This window comes from Engraulis encrasicolus, chromosome 19, assembly GCF_034702125.1.
Source record: "Engraulis encrasicolus isolate BLACKSEA-1 chromosome 19, IST_EnEncr_1.0, whole genome shotgun sequence".
NCBI lineage: Eukaryota > Metazoa > Chordata > Actinopteri > Clupeiformes > Engraulidae > Engraulis > Engraulis encrasicolus.
This window is the reverse complement of record NC_085875.1, coordinates 41,253,715-41,279,769: the sequence shown is the minus strand read 5'-3', so window position 1 is coordinate 41,279,769 and position 26,055 is coordinate 41,253,715. Positions and strand designations below refer to the sequence as shown.

Genomic DNA, 26,055 nt, shown 5'->3' with positions numbered 1-26,055 from the left:
AAGGTCATTTCCAGATCCTTCCCCTTTCTCTCTCTCATTACTTTCCTGTCACTTTCTCCCACTTTCCTATCAAAGATGGCCTGAAAAAGACAAAAAATATCTGTTTTTAAAAGATCAGGCATTTTCGCAATGTTAACTTTCTAAAGGCACATATAAATCACGTTCTACAACACAACACCATGCTTGTCTCCATTGCACAAGAACCCCTACGAAAATATGTGTTTTAGACCTGCTAAATGTGGAAACAGATCCTCCCTCGCATCACAACAATCTGGTTTGGGGATAATCTCCTCCTCTTTACCTCTGCTCTGGCCAAAGCCATTGGTTAAGAGGATGCCATCTATCAACTGGTATCACTCATAATAATACAGTATCTGCTCTCTGTGACTGCTCTGTTCCTCTTACAGTACATCGTAAAAATGTCAATTCACCATTTAGAGAGTTGATTTGATATCTTGTAGAGTGTGGAGCAAGAGGGCTGTACAGGGGCCTACACAGGCCTACATGGGGCCTGATGAAGGTTCCCGAGACAATATATTAATAAACAAATTTGCTTTAGATGGTGTCAAGCATGTGTGGTGGTAAACAAGTGAGTTTTACAAAAAAAGTGGATCATCTGGCTAGTCAAGCATGGTAGTGGGACTGACATCGTTAGGGGATGTAATGAATGTCGTCAACATTGGAAATCTGAATTACACCTAAAGAAACTGTGACTACTGAAGCAGATCATGATACTGTCCATAGGAGTTCATTCAAATCGCACACCCATCTATTTTAGCCAGGTGCAGACTCAAAATGTAAAAGTTCAATGGAAAGAAAGGCTGAAACGCACACCGATGACCAGGGCCGCTGACAGCTTTTGCTGGGCCCAGGACAAAGTAATCTGACAGGGCCCCCTACCCAATACATACAATGTCATAGGGACCCAATTCTGGGCCCTCTATCTCCCAGGGCCCGTGACAACATACCCCCCCCCTGTCGGCGGGCCGGCCGATGACCTCCCTTTTAATCCCTTTTCTTTTCGAGACGTTTCGGGCCAACACGGCCCCTTCCCAGACACTCTCTACAGGATTTTAGCCTGGGGTGTACTCACTTTTTCTGCTTTTGTACTCACTCATCTTCTAGAGTGCATTTGGACACAGAGTGCTCTACTCTCTAAGTGTTGAATTAGCACTTCATTTTTTTTACTGTAAGGGTGTTTTGACAGATGAGGTTGCTGGAGTGTGTCTACGGCAGGGAGATAATCGCACACTGGAAACCCTGCCGCCTCCTCATCTGCAGAAGCAGACGCAGCCTCCTTAGTGGGAGCTTACAGTCGTACGGGCTCCTTTGAGACATCATGCTCCCCACATCTGCTCTCAAAAACTGTGAATACCGTATTCAGGGATTTAAATGGTAAATGGACTGCATTTACATAGCGCTTTTCCACTCTTTCGAGCACTCAAAGCGCTTTACAATGTATGCCTCACATTCACCCATTCACACTCACATTCACACACCGGTGTCGGTAACTGAAAATGTATTTGTAAACTGCACTTGCAGCTGTAAATATTCGTATATCTATGTGTCTTTGGGTGGGAGACGTGACGCCTTGTTTTTTTCGTAACATTGGTTAAAAACCTACAAAACTGTTATTTTTCCTCTTAAAAACAAATGTCAATAAAGAAGATGTGGTACATTATGTTTCATATTAGTCTTAGATGAGAAGAAACATTTTTGTTAAGATTTATGTAAAGGTTTATATGTCAAATATCCTGCGGTGTGACTGTAACATAATGGAACCTGGAATATAATACATATATAAATTAACCAACAACATTTTGAATAATGTATGAAGCATTTGGCATGATTGCATAAATATTAACTTTATATTAAGATATGTGAATGTGAAAAAAACTCAAGACAGTAATATTAACTACAAGTTCAATTTCGTAACACAAATTGCGTCCTGTGGGGTGACATGTATGTCAATGTTTGTGAACGGGCAGCTGCAAGGCCAACTACAAGGGTCTTAAAGACTGGCTCCTAACCAGTTAGTACCTCAGTTATTGGAGAGTGCTGTGGAAGTTTAAGGTGACTATTAACCTCTTAATATGTCTACATATTGTAATGTTTCTGTCACACAATGCTTAGGTTCATTTTATGGTGGCCTGTGGTGTGACTGTTCTTATAGGAAAATAAAAATATTTTTTATAAATGAAAACACATATTAAGATTAAACACAATATCATTATCAAGTTAGCATGAATGTCAGTCATGTATACAAAAGGATTAAAATGGCCATAATGCAGTGAATTTCCTGTGGTGCGACTTCATTTTCCTGCGGTGTGACATGCCTATGCAATGTGTTGATGCAGGACACATTTTCCCAAAAAGGGCAAAAATTAGGCGAAATTCCACGGACCACTAAGTGCTTTATTTTTTTCTATTTTTTTTCCAATTTTTTCCATCATTTTTTTCAGGAATTGGAAAAACTTTTTCTTTTGTTTGGTGTTGCGCCCTTAAATGTTAATCACCCACTTCCACTTTCCAGTATACAAATGCCGTAACATCAAGTGAAAAACCCAATGACTGTACATTGCATTCCCAAAATGTGGGGAATGTTAATATGGCATAGATAAGCAGCTAGGAGTAGAACGCAAAATTTTGAGAAATGTAGAAAATTTTGAGACCAAGCTGTCGGTGTGCCCAAGCTTTGTTATCATGGATTTTCCATTAGATGTTGGTGTCAGTTACTATATGGCTGCTCTGACCTTCTGCTTCTTTGGTCCTGCCACTGTGGCAAGGTGCGGCCGTGTTGTGTGTGTGTGTGTGTGTGTGTGTGTGTGTGTGTGTGTGTGTGTGTGTGTGTGTGTGTGTGTGTGTGTGTGTGTGTGTGTGTGTGTGTGTGTGTGTGTGTGTATGTCTCCTGACCTGCTCCTTGTCCGGTCCGGCCGCTGTGGCACGGTGAGGTCGTGTCATTCAGGTGTGTGTGTGTGTGTGTGTGTGTGTGTGTGTGTGTGTGTGTGTGTGTGTATGTCTCCTGACCTGCTCCTTGTCCGGTGTGGCCGTTGTGGCAGGGTGCAGCGGTGTCGTTCTCGTACTGCTCCAGTGGGATGGGCTCTGCGCTCCTCTCCGGGTCCTCCAGGTAGGCCTTGCCCCCGCCCCCCGCCGCAATCAGCAGAGGCACCAGCTCCCCGTTCACCATCTGCACAGCACAAACAGCAGTGTTACTTAAAGGAACAGTCCACCCTTTATCCTTGCGGAATGCTTCAAATGACAGACTACAAAAAGCAGTGTTAGAGTAAATTATGATTTTTTTTGGGCTCCGACATCAGGAGGTATAACCATCCATGCTAATTGTAACAGCTAATGCTCGGAAAGTAATTAGTTATCAGCAATTAATGTACTGCAAAGAACAGTGGCATTAGCTGTGGTTGTACCACCATGATGTGTGCTATTTCTAAAACGTCATTGACCCCATACTTAAAAAACGGTGTTACGGATATCACCCAAATATCACCGAACTCAATATCTTTGGGAGTGCAACACTGCATTTTACACTCAAAATTATAAAAAACTGTCATTGATGTAACACGTAGAGAGTATTCTTCGTTAAAAAGCTTTTATTGAGCACTCTAGGACAGTGGTTCCCAACCTTTTTCTTCAGGGACCCATATTTTTACCATTGTAAGCTTTGGTGACCCAACCCCGCGAGAGCCCAAACGAGAGGGAGTCACATGTTTCCTGCAAAAACTCATTGGTCTTCATTTTATTCCTCAGTTTGTCTTCAGTCAAATATAGAATAAATGTTAAATGTATCCCTTACATTGTGTTGCTTCTATGCATTAGTTTAATTGCTTTTTCATTTATTCAACGTGGGCTATATATGGTATTAAAATTAAACCCCTTAAAATCAAGAGGGCTTCACGACCCACTGTGGATCTTTGGCGACCCATAGGTTGGGTCCCGACCCATAGATTGGGAACCACTGCTCTTGGAGATACTAAATGGTCTCACAGTGTTGCGTACACCCACTAGACCCCCACACAGACAGACACAAAAACACACAATGCAGATGCAGTGAGTGCCGAAGATGGAAACACACTAGCACCCTCTCAGCGTGCGGGCACGTACACACACGCGCACACGCACGCACACACACACACACAAAGTCAAGGACTAAGACAGAATCATGCCAGCTCTCTCTTTATCTCCCTCTCTCTCGCACATGCACAGACACACACATACACACACACATACACACACATACTCACACAAACACACACACACACACACACACACACACACACACACACACACACACTGGCAGTCAGTGGCAAAGACTCAACCACTGAAATTCCACTAAAGTCCAACTCAATCCCCTTCTTCAGTCCCCTTTCATTCCCTCGTAGTCCTCTCTGACAACCAGCCAATCATCTGTCTCAAGTGTGCCTTTGACTGTGACTTTTCATCTGTGTGTGTGTGTGTGTGTGTGTGTGTGTGTGTGTGTGTGTGTGTGTGTGTGTGTGTGTGTGTGTGTATGCATGTGTGTGTATGTGTGCGCGTGCATGTGCATAAATATGAAGAGAAGAGCCACAGATAACCTCAAATCAGTTTGAGATGTTTCATAGCTGCTCCTGGGAACGAGATGTGCCCTGTCACGCACACTATGCTGGCTTCTCATCACACACACACACACACACACACACACACACACACACACACACACACACACACACACACACACACACACACACACACACACACACACACACACACACACACACACACACACACCGATAAATACTCACACATCCCCACACTCCGATCAGCTACGGTGGAAAAAAAACAACTTTTGACTGGGGCTAATATCCTGAGAGCCTCACATGCCACAGGCTGAAGAATGCACCATTGCCAACTAGTCCCAGCATCAGGCTTTTGTATACTCATGAGTGTGTGGAATCATCGCTCTGAGTGAGTAGGCGCATGGGAAGGATCTATAAGGCTTATACGAGTTGGCTTTGAAAGTATATCTTTCTTTGAAATCTCAGTAGTGTTGCATCTACAATTACACTGCATCCATATGCTGCCAAAAATGCCATGCGAATGATTTTAGGGTTTTTTTCCTCCCACACATCTTAAATAAGTTGCAGGTTAGACTTTTTATTAGGTCTGAATCACTCTATGCACAGTTGTACTGAAAAAAAGTACAGGACTCAAATGTGATTTCTGAGCAATAAAAAAAGGATCCATCAATGATTAATTCATCAATCAACTATCCAATCAAGTCAATCAATGAATACTTGTTCAATCAATTGTTGCTTTTGTTGTAGCTGATGTGAAGTTTGTTCTCACCTTAAAGACGTACGTGGCTCCTCCTCCGCCACCTCCACCTCCCGCCCAATCAGAGTCCTTCTCGTCTTTGGCAAAGCTCTGCTCAATCTCAGATGACTCGCCAAGACAGATCTTCTGGGTCAGGTTGTTCCTCTGTGGAAAAGAGTGGGAGGATGAGAAGAGGAAGAAGAAGGAGGAGAAGAAGAAGAAGAAGAAGAAGAAGAAGAAGAAGAAGAAGAAGAAGAAGAAGAGGAAGAAGAAGAAGAAGAAGAAGAAGAAGAAGAAGAAGAAGAAGAAGAAGAAGAAGAAGAAGAAGAAGAAGAAGAAGACCATGATGATGAGTAGGAAAAAAACATTCAAAAATCCAGGCAGATTGACCTAAACATGTCTAAGCTCATTTGGACCGCGAAGGAAATCTGTTCAGAGAAAAATCTATGCCCCTGAGAGCCAAGTCAAACATGCATTTATATTCTTTAGTCTTTCTGTCAGCAAAAGCATTGGCCTGAGGGAGAGGATGGTACTGCCACCAAGGTCAACGGTATCACACTATGTACACATAATATAGATGAAGTCTATGAGAACAGCTCAAGTCAATATCCTGTAGCGCTTCAGGAATTTTCATAGAGCTACAACACTCATGAAAAATGACCTGCAAACTTCTTTCAGCTGCCATTTGACATCTCTTTTGACCTGACAGTGGTAGATAGAAAGTAAAAGACTTGCTCTCTGTACGTACATGTGTCAGGAGCTCGTCTGTACAACACATGTGGTATGGCAGAGCACAATGCCTTTACATGATTGGAATGCCATTAATACAGCTTGACTCATAATTGGCTCTTCAACTGGCAGTACATTTGCTATCGTCATCATACTATGGACAACTTCTCCAATGCAGTATCTCCTCCTTAACATATTTCATGGCCTTTTTGGGCCTTTATTATACATAAGAAATTGAAGAGTGACAAGAAGTAAGTGGAAGAGACAGGAGGTGGGACTGGGACATGACCCAGGCCCCACTCCAACCTGGATCTTAATGGGCAAGTTGCCCCTTGAGTAGGAACGCTCCAACTTTGACCTGGAAAAAAAGTATGTTCCAGTAAATATCGTTCAAATTTTTTTTTTTTTAGGTCATTTAGATATACTAGGGAATCGGATTACACAAAAACCTGGAATGATTTGGCCTACTATTACAATTTGTCCCATGTCAAACGCTAGACTGACTGACCCAGCCTTCTCTCTCCCTCTCCCCAATGCGCTTTGCTGCCTGCAGAGTATGCACGATGGTGCATGCCTCGCGTAGCTACATGCGCTTCTTCACCTGTTTTTTTCAACTTAAGCCTTTTTTCCCCTGTAGGGCACTCCCCCGCTAAACTCTCCAAGTTCGATTCACTCACACAGAAATCAGATGTCCTTTGCATCGCCTATAACCAGAGAACAAATACAGCGAACGGAAACTGAACTATTCTACTGTTAGCGTAAATGGACATTTCAAATAATGAACCAAAACAACAGAATACCAGGAACACGTGCGTGTAACCAAGCTTTCGGAGCTATATGGGAATAAATTATTTTTCACGAGGGCAGGGAAGCTCCGGAGTCAAATTATCAGGCAAAACAACTGAACCAACTGTAAGGTGTGGGGTACCTGTTCACTAACCATGCAGACACTTCCACTTTTAGAGCCTAGAGCTAAATCCAAAGACGGCACATTTCAGGATTTGGGAAGGGGGAAATGGTCGGACACAACTCTCTCACACCTCTCTGGGAAATGTCTATCTGTGTCAGATCGCCTGGACATGCTCATGTAATCAGAAACGTTCTAGTATATTATAGAACTAAGACATTTTATATAACTATGCAGCCCAGCCGACCAGAAACACAGTTTTGCGCTGTCTTTCGAAGTATGAAGCCAGGGCGGGACTTAGATTGAGCTCGTTCTTGTTATTGGCTGTGCCGACAAACACAAATACTGTGATTGGTCAAACGTCATTGTCGGTGGTGGCATCTCTCCAGTAATTTGCCATTGAGCTGTATGGCATTTTCTGCGGTACACTTTTCAACTCGCTCGACCCACCCCCCAAATATTTTCTTCTCGGATCTGCACGATTCACAGAAATTACCCATTTTGATTTCAAAACGACGAATTTCGCCGAAAAGTGGCAAGTTTGCATGCCTGGTTTCCCCCGTCTCTCCATCTCTCTCTCTCATTACTTTCCAGTCTCCAGTTACACTGTATAGCCATCTATCTATCTATCTATCTATCTATCTATCTATCTATCTATCTATCTATCTATCTATCTATCTATCTATCTATCTCTGATATCACTCACTCCAGGGCAGGCATCCTCTCCAAGATGTCCGACCAGGATGTACAGGATGTCTCCCTTCTCCAGAGTGAAGATGGCGATGATGATGACTCCGTGCCGCCGCTTGTTGTGGTTCTTAGCACCGTTGCCCCCAGCCGCACCATACGCAGTTATCCTGCAGGAACACACACACACAAACACACACACAAACACACACACACACACACACACACACACACACACACACACACACACACACACACACACACACACACACACACACAGTAAAGTAAACCAATTTCATAGCACAGTTCATACCACATACACAAAGTAAAACGATTATCAACTGTTCTAATAATACATATAAAAACAAAACAGGTGACATAAACATGTTTTATCACCTACACGTGTTCAAATCACCTGTGTTGCACACACAGAATCAAACTATAGAGAAGGACTTTGTGATGCAAGGCGCATCCACCAGGGTGTGTAAGAGTAGAAACCAAATACATACACAAGTTAGCCAGGCCGTGCCCTCCTAATGACGCAACAACTTCAGTTTAGTCAGGCCAACGCAATACAATATCGTTTCTGAGCTCCTCAAACTTTGTCTGGAAGCATTCCACCATTAGCAAACCAAGAGAAGCAAGTTGACCATGCCGCTTGGGAAGTGTTAATTGTTATGCTCTAGGTCAGACCAAGTCTCAAAGAGATTTGAAAGTTGATGATAATCAGGCTACACGTGTAAGTAGGTTTTATATGCACACAAGTAAATGAATGGAGTCAAGCTGACCACATTTCCACCCTCTCCTATCTTGCACTTTGAGAAAGCTATATTTTTAAATGTGGAGGAAGAGTGTGAACAACAAGTGTCACTTCTGAAGGGAGGTGTCGGTATGGGGCGATAAGGGCTTGCAAAAAGTAAAGCTCCATCATCACCACCAAAGAGAGGGCCAGCTACAGCCTCCGCCCTGCGAGACTAATTGCGTGAAGAAATCCGAAAACAGACAAAAGCTACATGAGGGCCAAAAAGCGTCACTGGACTTTTTCAAGCCAGCAGTGACGACAGCAGCAAAAGTGGCAAAGAAGGACAAACACATGTGCAAAGCGGAATGCAACCTTCCAAGACATTCTATTTGGCTAAAGTGGCTGTCGTCTGGCTGCTATCAACAATAGCCAAATACAGTAAATTCAATCTATCAATCAATGCAGTCGACCCACTTCGTGGCTGTTGCTCTTGTCGCAAAAAGCGCTTCCCATTGCTCAAAGAGCTTTTGTTACTTTTGTAGACTTCCGGAGCTTTTGTGGGTTTAGTCGGTGTTTGGTGTGCAGTGTGAGTCTGTGACCCACCATGATCATGTACAGCAATAAAATGCAGCACTCACAAGCTTGTACTTGCCCTTAACAGGCGGTTATGTGTCACATTATGCTGAATCACAACTTGGACCTGTGTTACTTCATCGTGAATCTCTTCACTGTATATAATTCTACGTAATACGCACTGCATATTCTGATTCTAATTCCGATTCTTAACATTTGTTAGTGTGTGTGTGTGTGTGTGTGTGTGTGTGTGTGTGTGTGTGTGTGTGTGTGTGTGTGTGTGTGTGTGTGTGTGTGTGTGTGTGTGTGAGAGAGAGAGAGTGAGTGTGTTTGTGAGTGTGTGTGTGAGTGTGTGAGTGTGTGTGTATTTACTCTATATGCATGCATGTGTTATGTATGTGTGTGTGCTGCCACGTGGCTGCTCACTGGTATCTGTTGGTGGCCGGGACCCTCCACATCTGCACCCCCTTGATGGGCCCGTCCTTCACCACCACCACGCTGACGTTGGTGTTGCGGTAGGCGTTGTCACACTGGGCCTGCGTGGGGCCGCGCGGGCCGCTGGCTCCACACGACGTAAACCACCATGACATCAAGGGCACCTCTGGGGAGCACAGGTAGAGAGGCAGGATGCGTCAAGATTCAAGAGTCAAGATTCAATCAAGAGTTTATTGTCATTGTCAGAAAAGGCAACGGAATTGTGTTTGGAGTACAACACTCAGTATAGCAGCACAAGAGGTAAAAGTGACACCAGTGCTTGACCCGCCACCTACCCCATCCCCAGCTAAACCTAAAGTGCAGCAAAGATTATTAAGTGCCATAATGATTGCAGCCCCCCCATCTGTTTGTGCAGATGGGCAGTCGGGCCCATTGACCCTTTATTGTAAACACTGAACTACGTTGTAACGAAATTTCTATGACATTACAAAGAGCCTTGAGTACCAGAATAATACATTACAACTTTTGTGACATTCTGGTTATAACAGAGGCTTTGTGCAAAGGGTTTGATTGACTGTTTTTAAACAATAATTTCTTCTGTCTTTTTTGTAACATGTATCAGTTCAATACATTGTTTTGAGAAATACAGTATCTCTTTAGGGTTCTCTCTCTTGGGTTAATGGCAGGTTGTGCTCACGGCCAAGTACAGTATCTCGTGACTACCAGACTTGAGTGAAAGAAACTTCAAAGAGTTGAACGTAATATTCCACCACTAAGACCTCACTCACATGGAAACTCAGATGGGGCTTCTAAATAAGATTAAGGCAAAATGAAAAGATTTTCAGAAAAAAAAACTCTGTAAAAAAAAGAAAACTAATGCAAGAAAATAAGAACAGATGATTTGATACTGTGGCTGTAATTTGATTTATTGTAAGGCTTCAGCCTAACCATTTAAGGACTACTATAATAGATATCTTATGTGACTCATTGAATAAATAATTATGCATGCTATATCGTTTCAATCATTGCATGTGTGCTGTAACTGGAAACTGTCCATTTGTCGTTGTTCTACATCTTTGCAAACTAATGGCTGTTTTACTTATTCCTCCTTAAAATTGTCATACTTCAACATCTTTACTTTGCAAATGAGAAAAAAATTAAGAGGATCTCAATGGTAATGTAGATCTGCCATGGAATTATTGAAAAAAAGATTTAAAATGTGCAGAATGGACCCCCCACTAATGGTGAGCATATCTTGGATACTATCTTGAGCTCCCACACAACTATCAGTTCCTGCTTGACGCCAGCTGGGTTCCTCAAAAGGTGATGAAAGGTCTGCCTCGTAGTGTGTGTCACTGAGCCGTAAATATGTGATATGCGATATGTGATATGCTGGTAGATGGATGTAAATTACGCATCTGATGGTAGACTTTGCTCAATTACTTTTTTTTCTATGAACCAACATCCACTAACTAAAAAAAAATGTTGAGAACTTCAGCACTTTCTTTAAAGAAATCTGAGGACAGATTACAGTTAATAAAATTCCTATGAAGTATTCTTTCTGCAAAACCACAAGCTGATGATGATGACAAATGGGGTGAAAGTACAATTACAAGTCTGCGCTATTCAGGAAAAGTAATTCTTTACACTAGTGTTTCTCAACAGGGCCTCTACAGGCCCCCAGTGGGCATGAGGGAGCCCTAAATGGGGCATTGAGAAAGATAGAGCTATGTCAGGCTTATGATAAGGTCAAGGAGGCCTTTGTTCAACAAAGGTTGGGAACCAGTGCTTTACAATAATCATGTCATGATTGGATACTGGTGTACTGTACAGTGTACAGTATGTTGATAATTTACTCTGCACTACAAGATTTCGTGATTTTATTCTGTTAATACTCCAAAGCTAAAGTGGCAAAGGCTGGATACTCTCACAGTACACCTATTTTCACATCATCATCCTTTATAAAATTTGGAATTGAAGTCAGTCAGAGTTTTAGCTGTGCGCCACTGGAGGATATTGACAGAGTTCACCCTACCAGTGACACAACTAACTGATTCACTACCACACACTGAGTGCAGTCTGAGATGATCCCATGGCAAGACACTGCTTCCATAATGCTGGGATACAGTAAAATGTAGTGTTAATTCAACATCCCGAGGAAATGGTCCCATTTCAACTGTTTGAGTACAGCCAAATATTCTCTTAAACAATATTAAATTCAACTCTCTACGGTAAGTGTTAATTTGATAGGTCAACACAACAGCAATTGGGGCCATGTATTCTTATTCTTATTCTTGGTGAATGGAATTACTGTTCAGATAAGATGCTGGTTGCTGGTTACTTAAACGGCTCATTCAGTTGCTTTGGTTACATTAGATATGATGTTAAGTGTGGCGCCTGTGCAGTTAGGATACGCTAGATTAGAATATAGTTTTCTTTTTCTGTGCACATAAACATGGTTATGGATGGATAAACATGTTTGTACTGTCTCGTCAATGCATGGGGCAGTGAGAAATGTAAATTCCATTACTTTGTTTGTATAGTACATAAAGAAATTCATCATACAGCTGCCTTTGATATTGACTTTAATACACTCTGACAACATAAAGTTGCAATAGAACAAAACACAGAGGGGTGAATTAGTTTTATGTGTTGAGAATTCACAGTCTGTGTGGTACATTTTGTTTGAAACATGCATGCCAGCTACTAAACAGAAAGCTGTGAAAGTCTGCCATTTCCCTCATCAAAGTGCCAGTAGAATATGAAGCAATGTTTAAAAACTCATAAACATCAAAAGCATGCTCAGATGTAGAACCCACCGTAAACAGATTTTTTTTATCACTGATGTATTTTTTATAGCTGGAAGATGAGATGGGTCTGTGTAGCTAGCATTCCCCATACCTATACACACACATTTGCACATATGCTTTTTAACAACCACGCCAGACGCAGGAACAGAAATCATATTTTGTTCTCAGCGTACATATTTCCCCCTCCATGTCTCCCTTTTGCCTAAGGGTGTTTGGGGCCCAGTATTGGCTCTTGAAGGGCCCCCTCATTTTTCATAGGATCTAGGATGCAGGCAAAACAGAGACAGAGAGGCGGCAAGCTAAGCAGGGGCACCCCAACACTACATGGCACAGTATGAGGCCTTCCCTGAGTGACAATGACGTCACTGTCATTGTCACCATCATCCAATAAATTTAATGAACAACTTTGTCAATTCAGGCTTGCCTTATTATACTAGAATACAATTCTTTTTTTGGTCTTTTTAGACTTATTATGGACAGGACCGTATAAGAGGTAGACTGTCACTAGGGGGTGCGCGAGCTGAAAAGGGCAATGGTGGATATGTGTGTTTTTTTCCAGAATTAATGAACGTCAGGTAGTTTTAATTGTTTGATGAATTGAAAGTGTAATTTATAACTCATAGACTTGGCATGCAATAAGTTCCATTGTAATGATGGCAGAAAAAAACGTCTGATTCGAAATCAGGATTACCCAAAATGTGCGGTGGAGCAACATTCGCTTAGGGGATGCGCGAACCACATTGAAATGTGAAAATGGGTGCGCAGGGAAAAAAGTTGGGAACCGCTGACTTACAGTAATGTTACATGTTGTTACATTGTTAGCCTGTGCCTAAGTAATGTACTTTTGTAAAAGCGACAAAGTGTGTGCAGTAGAAGCTTTTCCTCTGCACATGTTTCCAAAGTGTATTGTACATGGATGGATGATATCCTGAGTGCTGTTCTTACCTGAGGAGGACGGCTCAGGTAGGGGGCTGAAGAAGTCCATATCACTCATCGGGTCCAGTCCATGTAAAAGTCTATTGCTATGCTGGAGCAAGGCGCTGAGATCTTCAATACAATCACACACGCGCACACACACACACACACACACACACACACACACACACACACACACACACACACACACACACACGTGCGCGCGCGCACACACACACAGTGAGACACAGGAAGACAGAGAGAGGAAAAAAGCGAGAGGTTATAAAAAACAGTTGTGGTATGGCTGTACGTATATAACAGCTCTATCATACCGTTAAGGTCTTTCACTTGGTCATGCTGAGAACTTGGATTATGACAGACATGTACACAGTCATCTGCTATCAACAGGAGGGCATTTGCGCTGCAGGCCGTGGTCTGGAAACCTCCTGCTACAGCAGACTGATGGAAACTGAAACATAAATTCCGAGAGGCATGCGCACCAAAGGAAGCGAGGTTTGCAAACCTTCAAGAGAGTGAACGCTGCCTCATCACTGACAGGAGATACAGCAATAAAGCGTCGATGGGATCTTACAAAAATAAATCTAACACGGTGGTAAAAACAAATCCATTTCCTAAGAAATTTTCCGAGCAATGCAGCGTTTTGGTTCAACCCGGGTCATAAAACCAAGTTCCCACATATTGGCAACGATAACCCCTCGATGATTCATAAAATTAACACCAACGGGGTGCCTTTGGCTTCCACTTCTTGCCGTGAATTTGGCGTGAAAGAATGCACATTGGTGTACCAATGGTGATGTCAGTATTCAACTACAAGACTCTTAGCGAAGATGCGCCATCCCAGAGTGATAGCCTAAGTGCAGGCAACACAGCTGGTAACCAATCGATGTTTGTGACATCTGTGTTTACGAGGATTTTTTGGGGCGATTGCGGCCGGCTGGGACAGAATTATCGCTAGGCAAACTTCACAAACAATCGAACAGAGCCTATATCATCGGCACCGCAAGATAGGTCTCCTGCTGGTAAGTGGAGACAGCGGTTAGAAATAAAGTTCACCATAGCAGAAATGCTTCACTCCTTGACCTACGTTTGACTTGGTCCAACACACTACCACGTCCACCAGCTTCGTTTGTGAATCTTTTAAATTCACAACCGAAACTTTTTAAAAGAAGTCAACAATAACAAATGCACATTTTCACATGAATACAGCAGGACGTCCAACATTGGCATGTACTGTAGCGTGTTGATGCTTGTTTGGAGAGTCATGACGTCTTTAAAAGGGGGGAGTTACGGCGGTTTGGTTTTTAGGAGGAAACCACTCCTTCCTCCACACGGTTCATAGCCATTTATTGGGCAATGATATGCTAAGAGTCAATTATTTCAGTGGGGAAAAAAAGAAATACCTGATTTGAAACAGGCTGCTCCCATTGCAATGTCATCAAGAGCGATGTCGGCATAGGAGCCCTCCTCCCACTGTGCCCGGACTTTGATATGAAACCTGTAGCACATAAGAGATATATTTCATTCATAGACACATGTGGTTGTCTACGCAGGGTATGCACTGTTAGCCATCACACTGTACACATTTCTTCCACTTTTAAACTTTTTAACAGCTAGTCAATCATAAACAACAAAAGTAGAGTCTGTAGACATTTCCGGTTTTACTTCCAGTGAATACAGTATGTTCAGTGTGTTGTGTCCAGTGCATCATCAATGGGGGGGTGGGGTGTGTGTGTGTGCGTGCATACGTGTGTGTGTGTGTGTGTGCGTGTGTGTGTGTGTGTGTGTGTGTGTGTGTGTGTGTGTGTGTGTGTGTGTGTGTGTGTGTGTGTGTGTGTGTGTGTGTGTGTGTGTGTGCGCGCGTACGTGCACACGTGTGTGTGCTTGCGTGTGTTTAGTCATACCCGTTGAGCACATGAGAGACGGGTAGTGTGACCTCCTGCCATTCATCTTTCCACTGCTTGGCGCTCTGCAGCACCACAGGCGGTATACTCGTGCCATTGGCCTCCAGTGAGATCCAAACCCTGCCAGCAAATCCGCCAAACACGTAGATAGAGAAGCGTAGCTGCACACAAACAACACAATACATGACTGGATATGAAATGACATGACGTCACTACACTTCCAATAGCTGATGTTTTATCTAATTCCATTTTAAATTATTTAGGTACAGAGTATTGACTACAGTCCATGGCGAAATGTGGAGTTACAGTAGGTGCCTTGCTGTAGGGCACTTCAGCCATGGATGAGAAAGGATTTAAATCTGCAACCTTCTGATGCAAAGGCAAACTCCCTAAGCATCAACAACTCATCACAATGCAGCACAGAGACGCATCAGGAGTGAGTGCTTCTGAAAACATACTGATATGGAACACCATGCATTTTTAAGCAATGAACCTTTTTGATTACCAACAGATGGTTACATGACAACAGACAAGAACTAAACGTTTTTTTTTTCATTTTTCAAAATATCATAAAATGTTAATGATACACCCCCAGTTGTAATCTGACAAGACCCCAGAAACCAATAAAAATGCTATTGTTTCTCAATGCTTAGAGTAGAGTTAATGATTTCCATATGTGCGCTGGACACAAATTGTGTAGTATCACATAATATTTTTCTTAAAACTAAGAAAGTCATGAAATGCATTGGCAAATGTAATGGCAAAATCTACAATTCAACACACCACTCACATTTGGACATCCAGTATTTGTACTGAATGTTCTGAAAAGATTCTGAGCAGTCTGACCAGCAAATGACCCATTAAAATGCTTGTACTACTTTTAATGTGATGCAAAAATATAAGATGTACCAACATCTTCTTCTCATGAACTAATATAACACTGTGAATTGGAATGTTTACATCAATATTTTATTGGTGATCTTTAATGAAGCCTTATTCATACGTATCAAATATAACTGGAACAGTGTATAACAATCCCAACCTTTATTCATCACATTTCAGATGTGTTGTCCATCATCAAAGATCATGTATTAATTCTGTTCAGTTTGATTTTTTTTGGTTCAGCACCTGCACTTGCATGGCACTCTGTTTTACACGACGACAAAGACACTGACCTGGCAGTCTCTCTCAGACACCGTGGGAGGGAGAGGGGGGCTCTGCACCGACGCCTCACCAGCCGAGTGGCTGCTTCTCACCTTCAGATACAGGAAGTGACCTACGTAGGGAAGAAGAGGGACGTACACAGGAACCAGATTACAAAGCCAGCAGTGGCGTGAGTCATTGGAAAGCGTGTGAAGATAAGAGATAATGTGAGGGGAATGACAGTGTGGAGAGGGTCGGGCAAACAAAGGCCATTGCAACTGTAGAAGAAAGGGAGCAGAAGAAAGACGAGCCAGGTTCATTAATAGGGAGACTTCGATCCTCAACTGGTGATGAAGGAATGGAGTGTGTGGCATTCAACTCTTCATCATGAAGCACATCGAGCAAGTTTTGCCATTTAGCTTTTGGAGATTGTACAAGAAACCAGTCAGACGTAAAACATAATATACAGAGAAGACCACCAGATATTTTAGAGGCCAGTTTTTGTTTTTCAAGAAGCAGACTTCCACGAAAACATCTCCTCTCATGGGACCACATGGTGCTCAGCCATTCCGTCGACTGCTCCTAAATCTTCTACCACAAGGCCAATTCCTGAAGGATATCCCTTTCTTAAGCAGTGATCACTTTGGCTCTTTTCAAACAAGGCTATGTGCTCCTCCCTTCCATAAATATTTTGTAATGGCTGCAGCACTTGTACTGAACCGGAATGCATTGCAACTTTTTAAGGCTCGTAATCTGACAAGCATGAAGATCGTTTTGTCGGATAAACGTTCCATGCACCTTGTCGGTCTCTGAATGCCTCTACGTGATCCTGCTCAGCCCTCCGAAAAGAGGAGGCAAAACAAGGCATCGGTCCTAAATCTTCTCCCACTCTAATGCTTTTGTGAACTGTGGGAGGAAGAGGGTTGGCGGGGGTCAGATCAGATGTGGCAGAATATTTATCTAGAAAATGATTCAATGTGTCCAGGAAGACTTGGGAGATTGGAAACAGGTCTGCCACGGCTTTGAATGGCTGTGAGTGTGTGTGTGTGTGTGTGTGTGTGTGTGTGTGTGTGTGTGTGTGTGTGCGTGCGTGCGTGCGTGCGTGCGTGCGTGCGTGCGTGCGTGCGTGCGTGCGTGCGTGCGTGCGTGCGTGCGTGCGTGCATGTGTATAAATGTGTATGTTTACCACACATGTCTCCTTTAATCGTCCTCGTGTGATTTAACAGCCATTTACTGCCCTATATGTGACATTTCACACCTCCTTGTGCGGATATAAGTTATAGACAGACTCCAGCGCTGATGACAATGCTTTCTATTAACAGATTTCACAGGGCACTGAGCCAGCAGCACCAATGCATGCTGGGGAGGAAGTCCTCAGTAAAAAATAAATGATGGTTCAGAATTATGTCTGAGCCTGGATGATAAAAACATCCCCCACTAATAGCCTTAATGTAGTACTGCCTACTGTAACTTAAAGGAAGAGAGGGAGGAATAAAGGAATACTGACATGGAGGAAGGTCTGAAATGTGCAAAAATGAGACTAAGAGGTAAACTCCCCCAGATGTAGAGGAGATGTAAATTGTCCAAAGCAGCATTAGGTACAGTAATTTTGAATTACAGCAATATCTTCTCTTCATAAACTTGTAACAGGTTAAAATTAACTTTGTGTTAACATGTTGAATTAACTTTGCCGCCTTCATGGGCTGTTACTATACTGCACTACAGCAAGTAATGATGGAAAGGATGAGCAGAACCACTTCTCGCACCTGTTGCACTGGGAACCACAGTGTTTACCCGTGAACCACCCGCATTTGTACTGCAAGGTTGTTTTTTTCACGAGACCAAGATAAACACTGCTGACATATACACTGTATGTCAAAGTACACCTAGAAAAAAAAATCAGTTCGCAATGACAACCAACTTTCCGATAGCTGAATGCTCAGATTTTAGCTAGCTAGCCAGACAGACAGACAGAGAGACAGACAGGCAGAGAGACAGATACCTTCCTTTATTGTCCCAAGGGGAACCACCACTTTTAACAAAAACTTGTCACACCATGTATAACTTCATTGTGAAAACATCAGCCAGGTGCAGTACTGTCACGCTTCTGTGTTGGCCTGAACACGCTTTACTGCATGTGCGATAGACCCACTTCCAACTTGTAGTAAGATGGTTGAAGATGAAAACTACTAAGTGCTGCTTTAAGAGAGTGACTTGTTTTTTGTCTCTTGTATTTTTCGACCCCTCACCACACACACATTCACATCCTTACTAACATGCCTGAAATGCACAAAAACACATTTTCTCTCTCTCTCTCTCTCTCTCTCTCTCTCTCTCTCTCTCTCTCTCTCTCTCTCTCTCTCTCTCTCTCTCTCTGCCAAGTACTGAAATCCAAACCAACACACAAACAACACACGCCAACAGTCACCAACATAACAGACTCACGAGGTTGCCAATTAAACCCGGCTCTGCGATCCCGTCCCGACTGACCTTGTGTCAACTGCAGCGTGCTTCCCTGCATGCCTCTACTCTTGCTCAGCTCCAAGCCACTGGTCCGCAGCCAGGCAGACGAACGCTCCGACACCGACCACCCACAGGGGCCCGACTCGAACGAGCAGTGGGCACCAACAGGCAAGTAGTCTGGAAGAGAGGGATGACACAAGACAAGTTAAGGCAACAGTTCCTAAACTGAGGATTGTGGATGTACTACAGGGAGGTTGTGGGGAGAAGGGATTACCGGTACATTGCATTATTACATTACATTACATTGCATTTGGCAGACACTTTATAACCAAAGCGACTTACAATCGAATTGATTGTTTGCATTTTGAATATGCTTTTATAAAATATAGCCATTCTATGAATTTGTGAGTAATAATATTCACTTGAGTGGTTATTTTTAATGTAAATATAGGTTATTTACTTTTCCTGCGAATTTCAAATTAGCAGTAATATTAAGGCTGCTTATATAGTCAACGTGAGCAATGTGAGCAAACATTATTTGTGTGATGCAAGTATCTCCTCCAATGACGATGCATGCAAGCGTGTCAACAAAATATAAGTGGTGGCATAATGGCGCGGAAGCATAGGGATGTATGGCCTTATGGCACGCATATGGCATGCAGGATGCATTGACTGATGTAAGCCCCCCTTAGGGACAAAATAATTTGTTGTTTGGGATATCAGGGCAGGGAGTTGCAAAAATATTTTTAATTCAAAAAAGCGGTTCCAGCAGACAATGTTTGGAAGCCACTGATTTATAGTCTGGGAATTCCTATATTGCTTTGCACTATCCTTCCGATCTGATAGACAGCATGGATGCCTGTCCCAGAGCGCTAGCCAAAGATAGGGAGCCAATCCGAGAGCTGGGAGGGGTGGAAAGACAATGATGCGTATTACTCCACAAATGGAAGCTTGCCGTTGATCTGAATACAACTGACATGATGGGCTATGGGCTGCGTATCGCAAATCACACCCCTTCATGGGAAATTCAGTAGGCAGTCTTGAGACCATATCTCACTGGTCTGGTGTGAACCAGGCAAACTGAGTCTGGAAGACAGGTATAACAAAAGACTAGTGAAGAGGAAAAAGGGGTGACATTATGGTTCATTATGGAGACTTAGTAAGGTCTTCACACTCTTGCCAGGAGAAACACACAGGGATATTTCTTTTAAAAAAGCTGTTTATAACTGTTCAAATGACTGAATACTGTGTGTGTGTGTGTGTGTGTGTGTGTGTGTGTGTGTGTGTGTGTGTGTGTGTGTGTGTGTGTGTGTGTGTGTGTGTGTGTGTGTGTGTGTGTGTGTGTGTGTGTGTGTGTGTGTGTGTGTGCGTGCGCGCGTCACATGTGTGTGAAGGCTTAGAATTGAGAATTCTTCAACTGCACTCAAATATACCTACAGTAAGCAAGGGCCAGTTTAAAGATGGCTTTTCCCTTTTGCTTTTTGACAGACATGTCACCCAGCACTCTTGCTCTCTATAAAAGTTTGGGAGCAGCAGTGGACACGGTTCAGGCCCAGAAATTGAGCTCCAACATCAACAGGGGGAGATTTTCAGCAGGCAAGGTTGCACTGGAGCATGGCTGCGTTTTCATGGCCTTTGCAATAACTCAAGGAGTCATTTCAAACCGACACTCCCTCAGGCCCCACAATTCCAGAGCTTTTCAATAAGTCTTGCAAGGTTTGCACACACAGTCACATACGCAGGCACGCAGGTACACGCACACACACAACACACATCACAAGCATGTACGCATGGATACACATGCTCATTTGAACGGAGGCACTGGCACAAACACACACACACACACACACACACACTCAAACACACACACACACACACACACACACACACACTCAAACACACACACACGCGCGCGCGTGTGCACACTCAAACACACACACGCGCACACACACACTCACACTCACACTCACACACACACTGTCATTTCATTACTTACTGGGCACAGTCTCATTCTGTCCTAGTGGCCTAGTGCTGAGCATTTCTTTGAGGCCGCTGATGAATGCGTTTGATTGAGAGCAGAAATGCTTTCATGACTAATGGTGGCTAAGGCCTGGAAAGCCCAAGGCCTTTTCCTTCACTGATACAGCAGCAACAGCCGGACCACTTTCACATAACTGTCCTAATAACTGTTTCTATATATTCATATACGTACATACCTACCTTTCCACAGACATATGTAGCATTGTTTAGAATATAAATGCAATTTGCTATTTTTAGTTTCATTTTTCTTTTTTTGTGTGCGTGAAGCACTTTGAATTGCCCTGTATGAAAATGTGCTATATAAATAAATGTGCCTTGCCTTGCCTACCACTACAATTCATTCATCTCTTTGACTATGTGCGTATTGTACATACCGGTACTTATTTGTCCATGATTCGTTCTAGAGGTGTAAATCACAGCCTTCATGACGATACGATACGGTATCGATTTCTTAAATCAGGGATTCGATTTTTTTTTCGATACTTAAGAATTCCCCACGATATGATGCCATTCGGTTCGATTCGATTTTTTCCAATTACTTTTCCACTACTATTGTGTTATGGAGCTAGGGCATTGCACAGGGGCCAGCGATTCGATTCTTTTCGATTCTTAAGAATGCCCCACGATACAATGCGATTCGATTAAATCGCCGGCCGGTACTTCCGATACATCGATACATTTCGATTTCATTTACATCCCTAATTTGTTCTGAGACATATTTATAGCAACACCATTAAGGAAATTACCCCAATTATGTCAATTATCCACGAGTGCCAAAACATTGTGTGCACATCACGTGCATCATGCATGCATTCACATACAGAGCAGTAGGCCAAACAGAAGCATACACCCTCAACATATATTATAGAACAACACATTATAAAGCCCATCAGCCTCAGTGATGTTGGTGATGCAGTACTTGGTATTAGACATAGGAGCTAACCCTACCGACAGCATCTACTATAACGAGCTGTGGTGCTCACTTCTCACATTTGTGGTTCTTTTTGTTGCCATTAAGTCCTGAGTGCAAACCAAGCATCCTCTCTCTCTCTCTCTCTCTCTCTCTCTCTCTCTCTCTCTCTCTCTCTCTCTCTCTCTCTCTCTCTCTCTCTCTCTCTCTCTCTCTCTCTCTCTCTGTATCCCTCTTTCTCTCTGGCTAATCCTGAATGAGAGGAGGATTAAGAATTTATCATGGCTTTAAAGTTTAATAGACCTAATGTACAGTAGGTGGCACAGTGCCTCCCACTAACACCTCTGATGCCTCCAATCAGCTTCACAGCTCCCCACATCCTAACGGGAGTCATTACCGTAATCAGGATGTGTCCATGATGTATACCACCTACTGTAATTAAGGCACATCTGCATTCATAATTACAACTGCCAACATTGTTACACAAGACAATATACAAACATATTACTATATTACACAAGACAATAACAGCTATATGTTTCAAGACAATGACAGCCATTGATTATGGTAAATTGGGGACGTCATTGTTACAACAACAGAAACTCAATTGATCAAATCCAGGAGTATTTGTCCAGGCAGAAGCAGCTAGAACACCCCCCCCACACACACACACACACACACACACTCTCTCTCTCTCTCTCTCTCTCTCTCTCTCTCTCTCTCTCTCTCTATTTCTCTCTCTCTCTCTCTCTCTCTCTCTCTCTCTCTCTCTCTCTCTCTCTCTCTCTCTCTCTCTCTCTCTCACACACACACACACAAACAGTTATTTTAATTCAATGATTAAAAATGGATGAATTCATATTAATCAATAATAAGAGGCTGTGAATGTGTAATTTTATTGAGCTATAATGGAGCAGCTTACAAGGAATTGACCTTTCTGCTTTCCAAATCGCTCCGTGCCTGAGGTCCAATTCATTTAAGGCCATTGAACCACTCAGAGTTAAGTAAGTAGACCTTGTTGTGCGGGAGACAGCACAGAATAGGGAGGGAGAAATAGAGTTTTTCCCAAAAACACTTCCATTAACTGGCAATTACAGGCAGGCGACAGTGAAAAACATGTCACGGCACTCTAAAGCCAATCGATGGCTTCGCTCACGCGTACAGAATAAGATGCATCAAGGCCATCCCTGGTTTAGCTGGGCTGGAAGAGCTGATTTGGATGTTATCGCACAATGTGAATGGGCAAACATGTACATGTAAATGGGCTGATGGAGATGGGGTAGTACTAGTAACGGCCCACTCTACATACTAGGAGATTTGGCCCTAGAGGTTGTTATCACCTATTTGTATGGGTGATCACGATTTCTCAAATCAACTAAGGCCAGAGACATGACTGCTGCTGTTGTGTGTGTGTGTGTGCATACATGTGTATGTGCCATCTACCAAATGGTGGAATGTACACAAGTGTGTACTGCATGTTTAATCTGCTGGGAGGTTAATAAAATTACTCTACATTCTCCCCGTTGAGCATCTCTTTTTTCACAAATCAATTGTGTTAACTACAGGTGTGTTCACTGTAGAGACGCAGTACACAGGGAATGGAGAGGTCAGCAAGGCCAAAGGGCACGGCTTTAGAGGCCAAGACACATAATGGCAGCAGCAAGGTCTTTGCTTTGTGTAATACCAATCAATACCATTACTCTCCAATCACTGTATAGAAAGGAGAATTCAGGCCAATTTCAGCATGCAGTTTCAAGATGCAATGCTCACCCTACCTTTGACTTGTCAGCACCCACAAACGGAACACAAATGCATGTTGAGATTAGCCAGAATTGTACTTTAAATGTGCTGACCTGCAATGCCTTAAGTGCTACAGGCTGATTAGCTATGCTAGATCATGCCAAGCTGCTCTAGTATGCTCGCACAGTATGGTAGGAGAAAGAGAGTATGGTTGGAGAAAGTATGGCAGGAGAAAGAGAGAAGAGTCTCTTCATGTGTTGAGGAGTCTTGGGCCCTGTCCCATTGCTACCACTTTCACTCGTTTTAGCCCCTAAACACCTCCTTTTGCGGGTGCACGTGAAATGCAGTGTGTTCCAATACTGGAAGTGCATAAAATCCCTTGAAACCTCCCCTTGAATCGAAGTGAGGGTGTAGGAGTGTAGGGGCCCCACTATGAACAGAGCAAAAGATGAAACAAAGTGAAGTGTGTGTGTGTGTGTGTGTGTGCGCGTGTGTGTGTGTGTGTGTGTGTGTGTGTGTGTGTGTGTGTGTGTGTGTGTGTGTGTGTGTGTGTGTGTGTGTGTGTGTGTGTGTGTGTGTGTGTGTGTGTGTGTGTGTGTGTGTGTGTGTGTGTGTGTGAAGTGTGAGTCGGGGAGAAATGGGAAGCGATCTTCACTGACCACATATGGAGCCTTCATCCTCCCCCATAGGGCAGTCTGTGTGGAAGTCACACACTCTGCTCTTGTCAATGCAGTCTCCAAAGTTGCAGAGCAGGCTTGTAGTCTTGTCACATTCGCTATCCCTCTCCATGCCATCTGGAACTGATAAGATAAGCCTTTACTGTCTCTTCAAGTGAGAAATCATGTTTGGACGTGAGAATGCGTTGTAACACCAAGAACAGCACAGCAGACAAATGACACACATGGACGGTATACTAAACAAGGAAACATGCAACATGAAAACAGACAACTGCTGTTAGTGTAGTCTTCATCTTGGCCCAACCAAACATCAAACACGTGTCCAAAATAATAATGGAAACCAAATATATTGCACACACCCTTATGAGAAAATACTGAAAAATTAACAAATACATATTACACATGTGATGCTACATAAAAAAGCACAATGAAGCACATTAAACAGCACAATCATGAGAACGTGTGGATATTACCAACCATTGCGATTTTGATCTTTGAAATATATGTAAATGTAAGTTGTTATTTTCCTATTAATAATGCTGCAACAAGTTTAGAAACCTGTGCATTTAAAATGGGTAAAAAATGGGATGTTCCCAAAGTTCCCAAAAAATAAAATTGGTTAAAAAAAATCTTTATTTTGTTTGTCACTCTGCAAAGGTTTCATGTGTCAGAGTCCTACTGAGTGCATATGCATTTACCGCTGCTCCTTGGGCTCTACAAATTGCCTTTTCAATTTTGACAGCCTTCCCTTTTATAAACCACTGGCTCGAGGACATGTGAAAATGAATGACAAGTGCAATTACACACAGAGTGCTTTGATTCAACAGGAAACCCCTACTGAAGTAACCAGTGGGTACAACCCACACAGGGCGCTTTGCTTTTACAATAGGCCATGACTCAAGTCATGTTGATTCAATAGCTGACCCTGACCAAAATATCCACATGGAGTGCTGACCAAAATATCTACATGGTGCTTTGATTGAACAGTAGAACCCGTCTGAAGTGCCAAAGCGAGGTGTTTGATTCAACAGTAGACCCTGACCCAAGTCATTCCAAAATAACAATTCAGCAACACAGCTTGCATTCCTACATTATTCATAAGAGTGGATTTTGAGTTTTACCTTGCCTTGCGAAAACTTCATTCGCTAATAAATAACATAGGAATGCCAGAAGTGTTTTGAAATTACTTCATTTATCCTGCCCTTGATCAGCTCCGGTGTGCATGTGGTGCACACATTCACTTCACTGAACCCTGACCAAAATACCCACTAAATTAACACCTGCCAATCAACCAAATGCTGGTGAAAATGTAGTTTGGCTGGTAGAAAATAAAACTTACTTGCCACCTTGACCCATTGGTGAGTGTGTGTTTGGCTAGTAATATTAACATACAGTATTAGCCACTTTGGCTGGAGATGAGAGTTCATTTAGAGCCCTGTCCACTGGGTATGTGGCTACGAATGCTTCATCAGGACACCCTTACTGACAGACATTTAGTACAATACCCACCTTCACAGTCCACCAGCTCCAGTGAGTCGATGGCCAACGGGCTTCCGTCATCCTGCGGGCATCCGGAGTAGAGCACGGAGACCTGGAAGGGCTCCTCCACCTGCCCAATGGCAGCCTCCATCTCCTCCCACTCCTCCCTGTAGACACACACACACAGAATAAGGGCTCTGTGTGTGTGAGAGTCTGTGTGTGTGTGTGTGTGTGTGTGTGTGTGTGTGTGTGTGTGTGTGTGTGTGTGTGTGTGTGTGTGTGTGTGTGTGTGTGTGTGTGTGTGTGTGTGTGTGTGTGTGTGTGTGTGTGTGTGTGTGTGTGTGTGTGTGCTTCTGCGCTTGTTTGTCAGTGTTTGGCTCAATTTCCCTCATTAAAACACCTCAAAGACAACTGCCATCATCTAATCGGAGCACAGGACTATATAAATGCATATTCACAGCCCTACCTAGGGAATGGCATATTGTATGTACACATATGTCGCTGCTTACAAACCATGCATGGCATAGCCATCTTACTGAGTCTATCATACGTTTTTTGTTAATAAATTGGTGATTGCCA

General features: G+C 43.0%; 1 protein-coding gene across 1 annotated transcript in view; it reads right to left on the bottom strand.

Annotated features, from left to right (window-relative positions):
- Positions 1-25,641, bottom strand: part of ltk (leukocyte receptor tyrosine kinase) — a 75,657-nt gene extending 50,016 nt beyond the window's left edge. Inside the window, exons 1-11 of the mRNA XM_063184438.1 lie at positions 25,507-25,641; positions 23,980-24,120; positions 18,658-18,807; positions 16,200-16,300; positions 15,025-15,185; positions 14,524-14,618; positions 13,133-13,234; positions 9,369-9,543; positions 7,647-7,797; positions 5,338-5,469; positions 3,028-3,187 (exon numbers count right to left, since the gene is read on the bottom strand). Of these exons, the coding sequence (XP_063040508.1) occupies positions 3,028-3,187; positions 5,338-5,469; positions 7,647-7,797; positions 9,369-9,543; positions 13,133-13,234; positions 14,524-14,618; positions 15,025-15,185; positions 16,200-16,300; positions 18,658-18,807; positions 23,980-24,120; positions 25,507-25,627 (1,489 nt within the window). The 5' untranslated portion in view covers positions 25,628-25,641. The remainder of the gene's footprint in view (positions 1-3,027; positions 3,188-5,337; positions 5,470-7,646; positions 7,798-9,368; positions 9,544-13,132; positions 13,235-14,523; positions 14,619-15,024; positions 15,186-16,199; positions 16,301-18,657; positions 18,808-23,979; positions 24,121-25,506) is intronic.
- Positions 25,642-26,055: the final 414 nt, after the last annotated feature.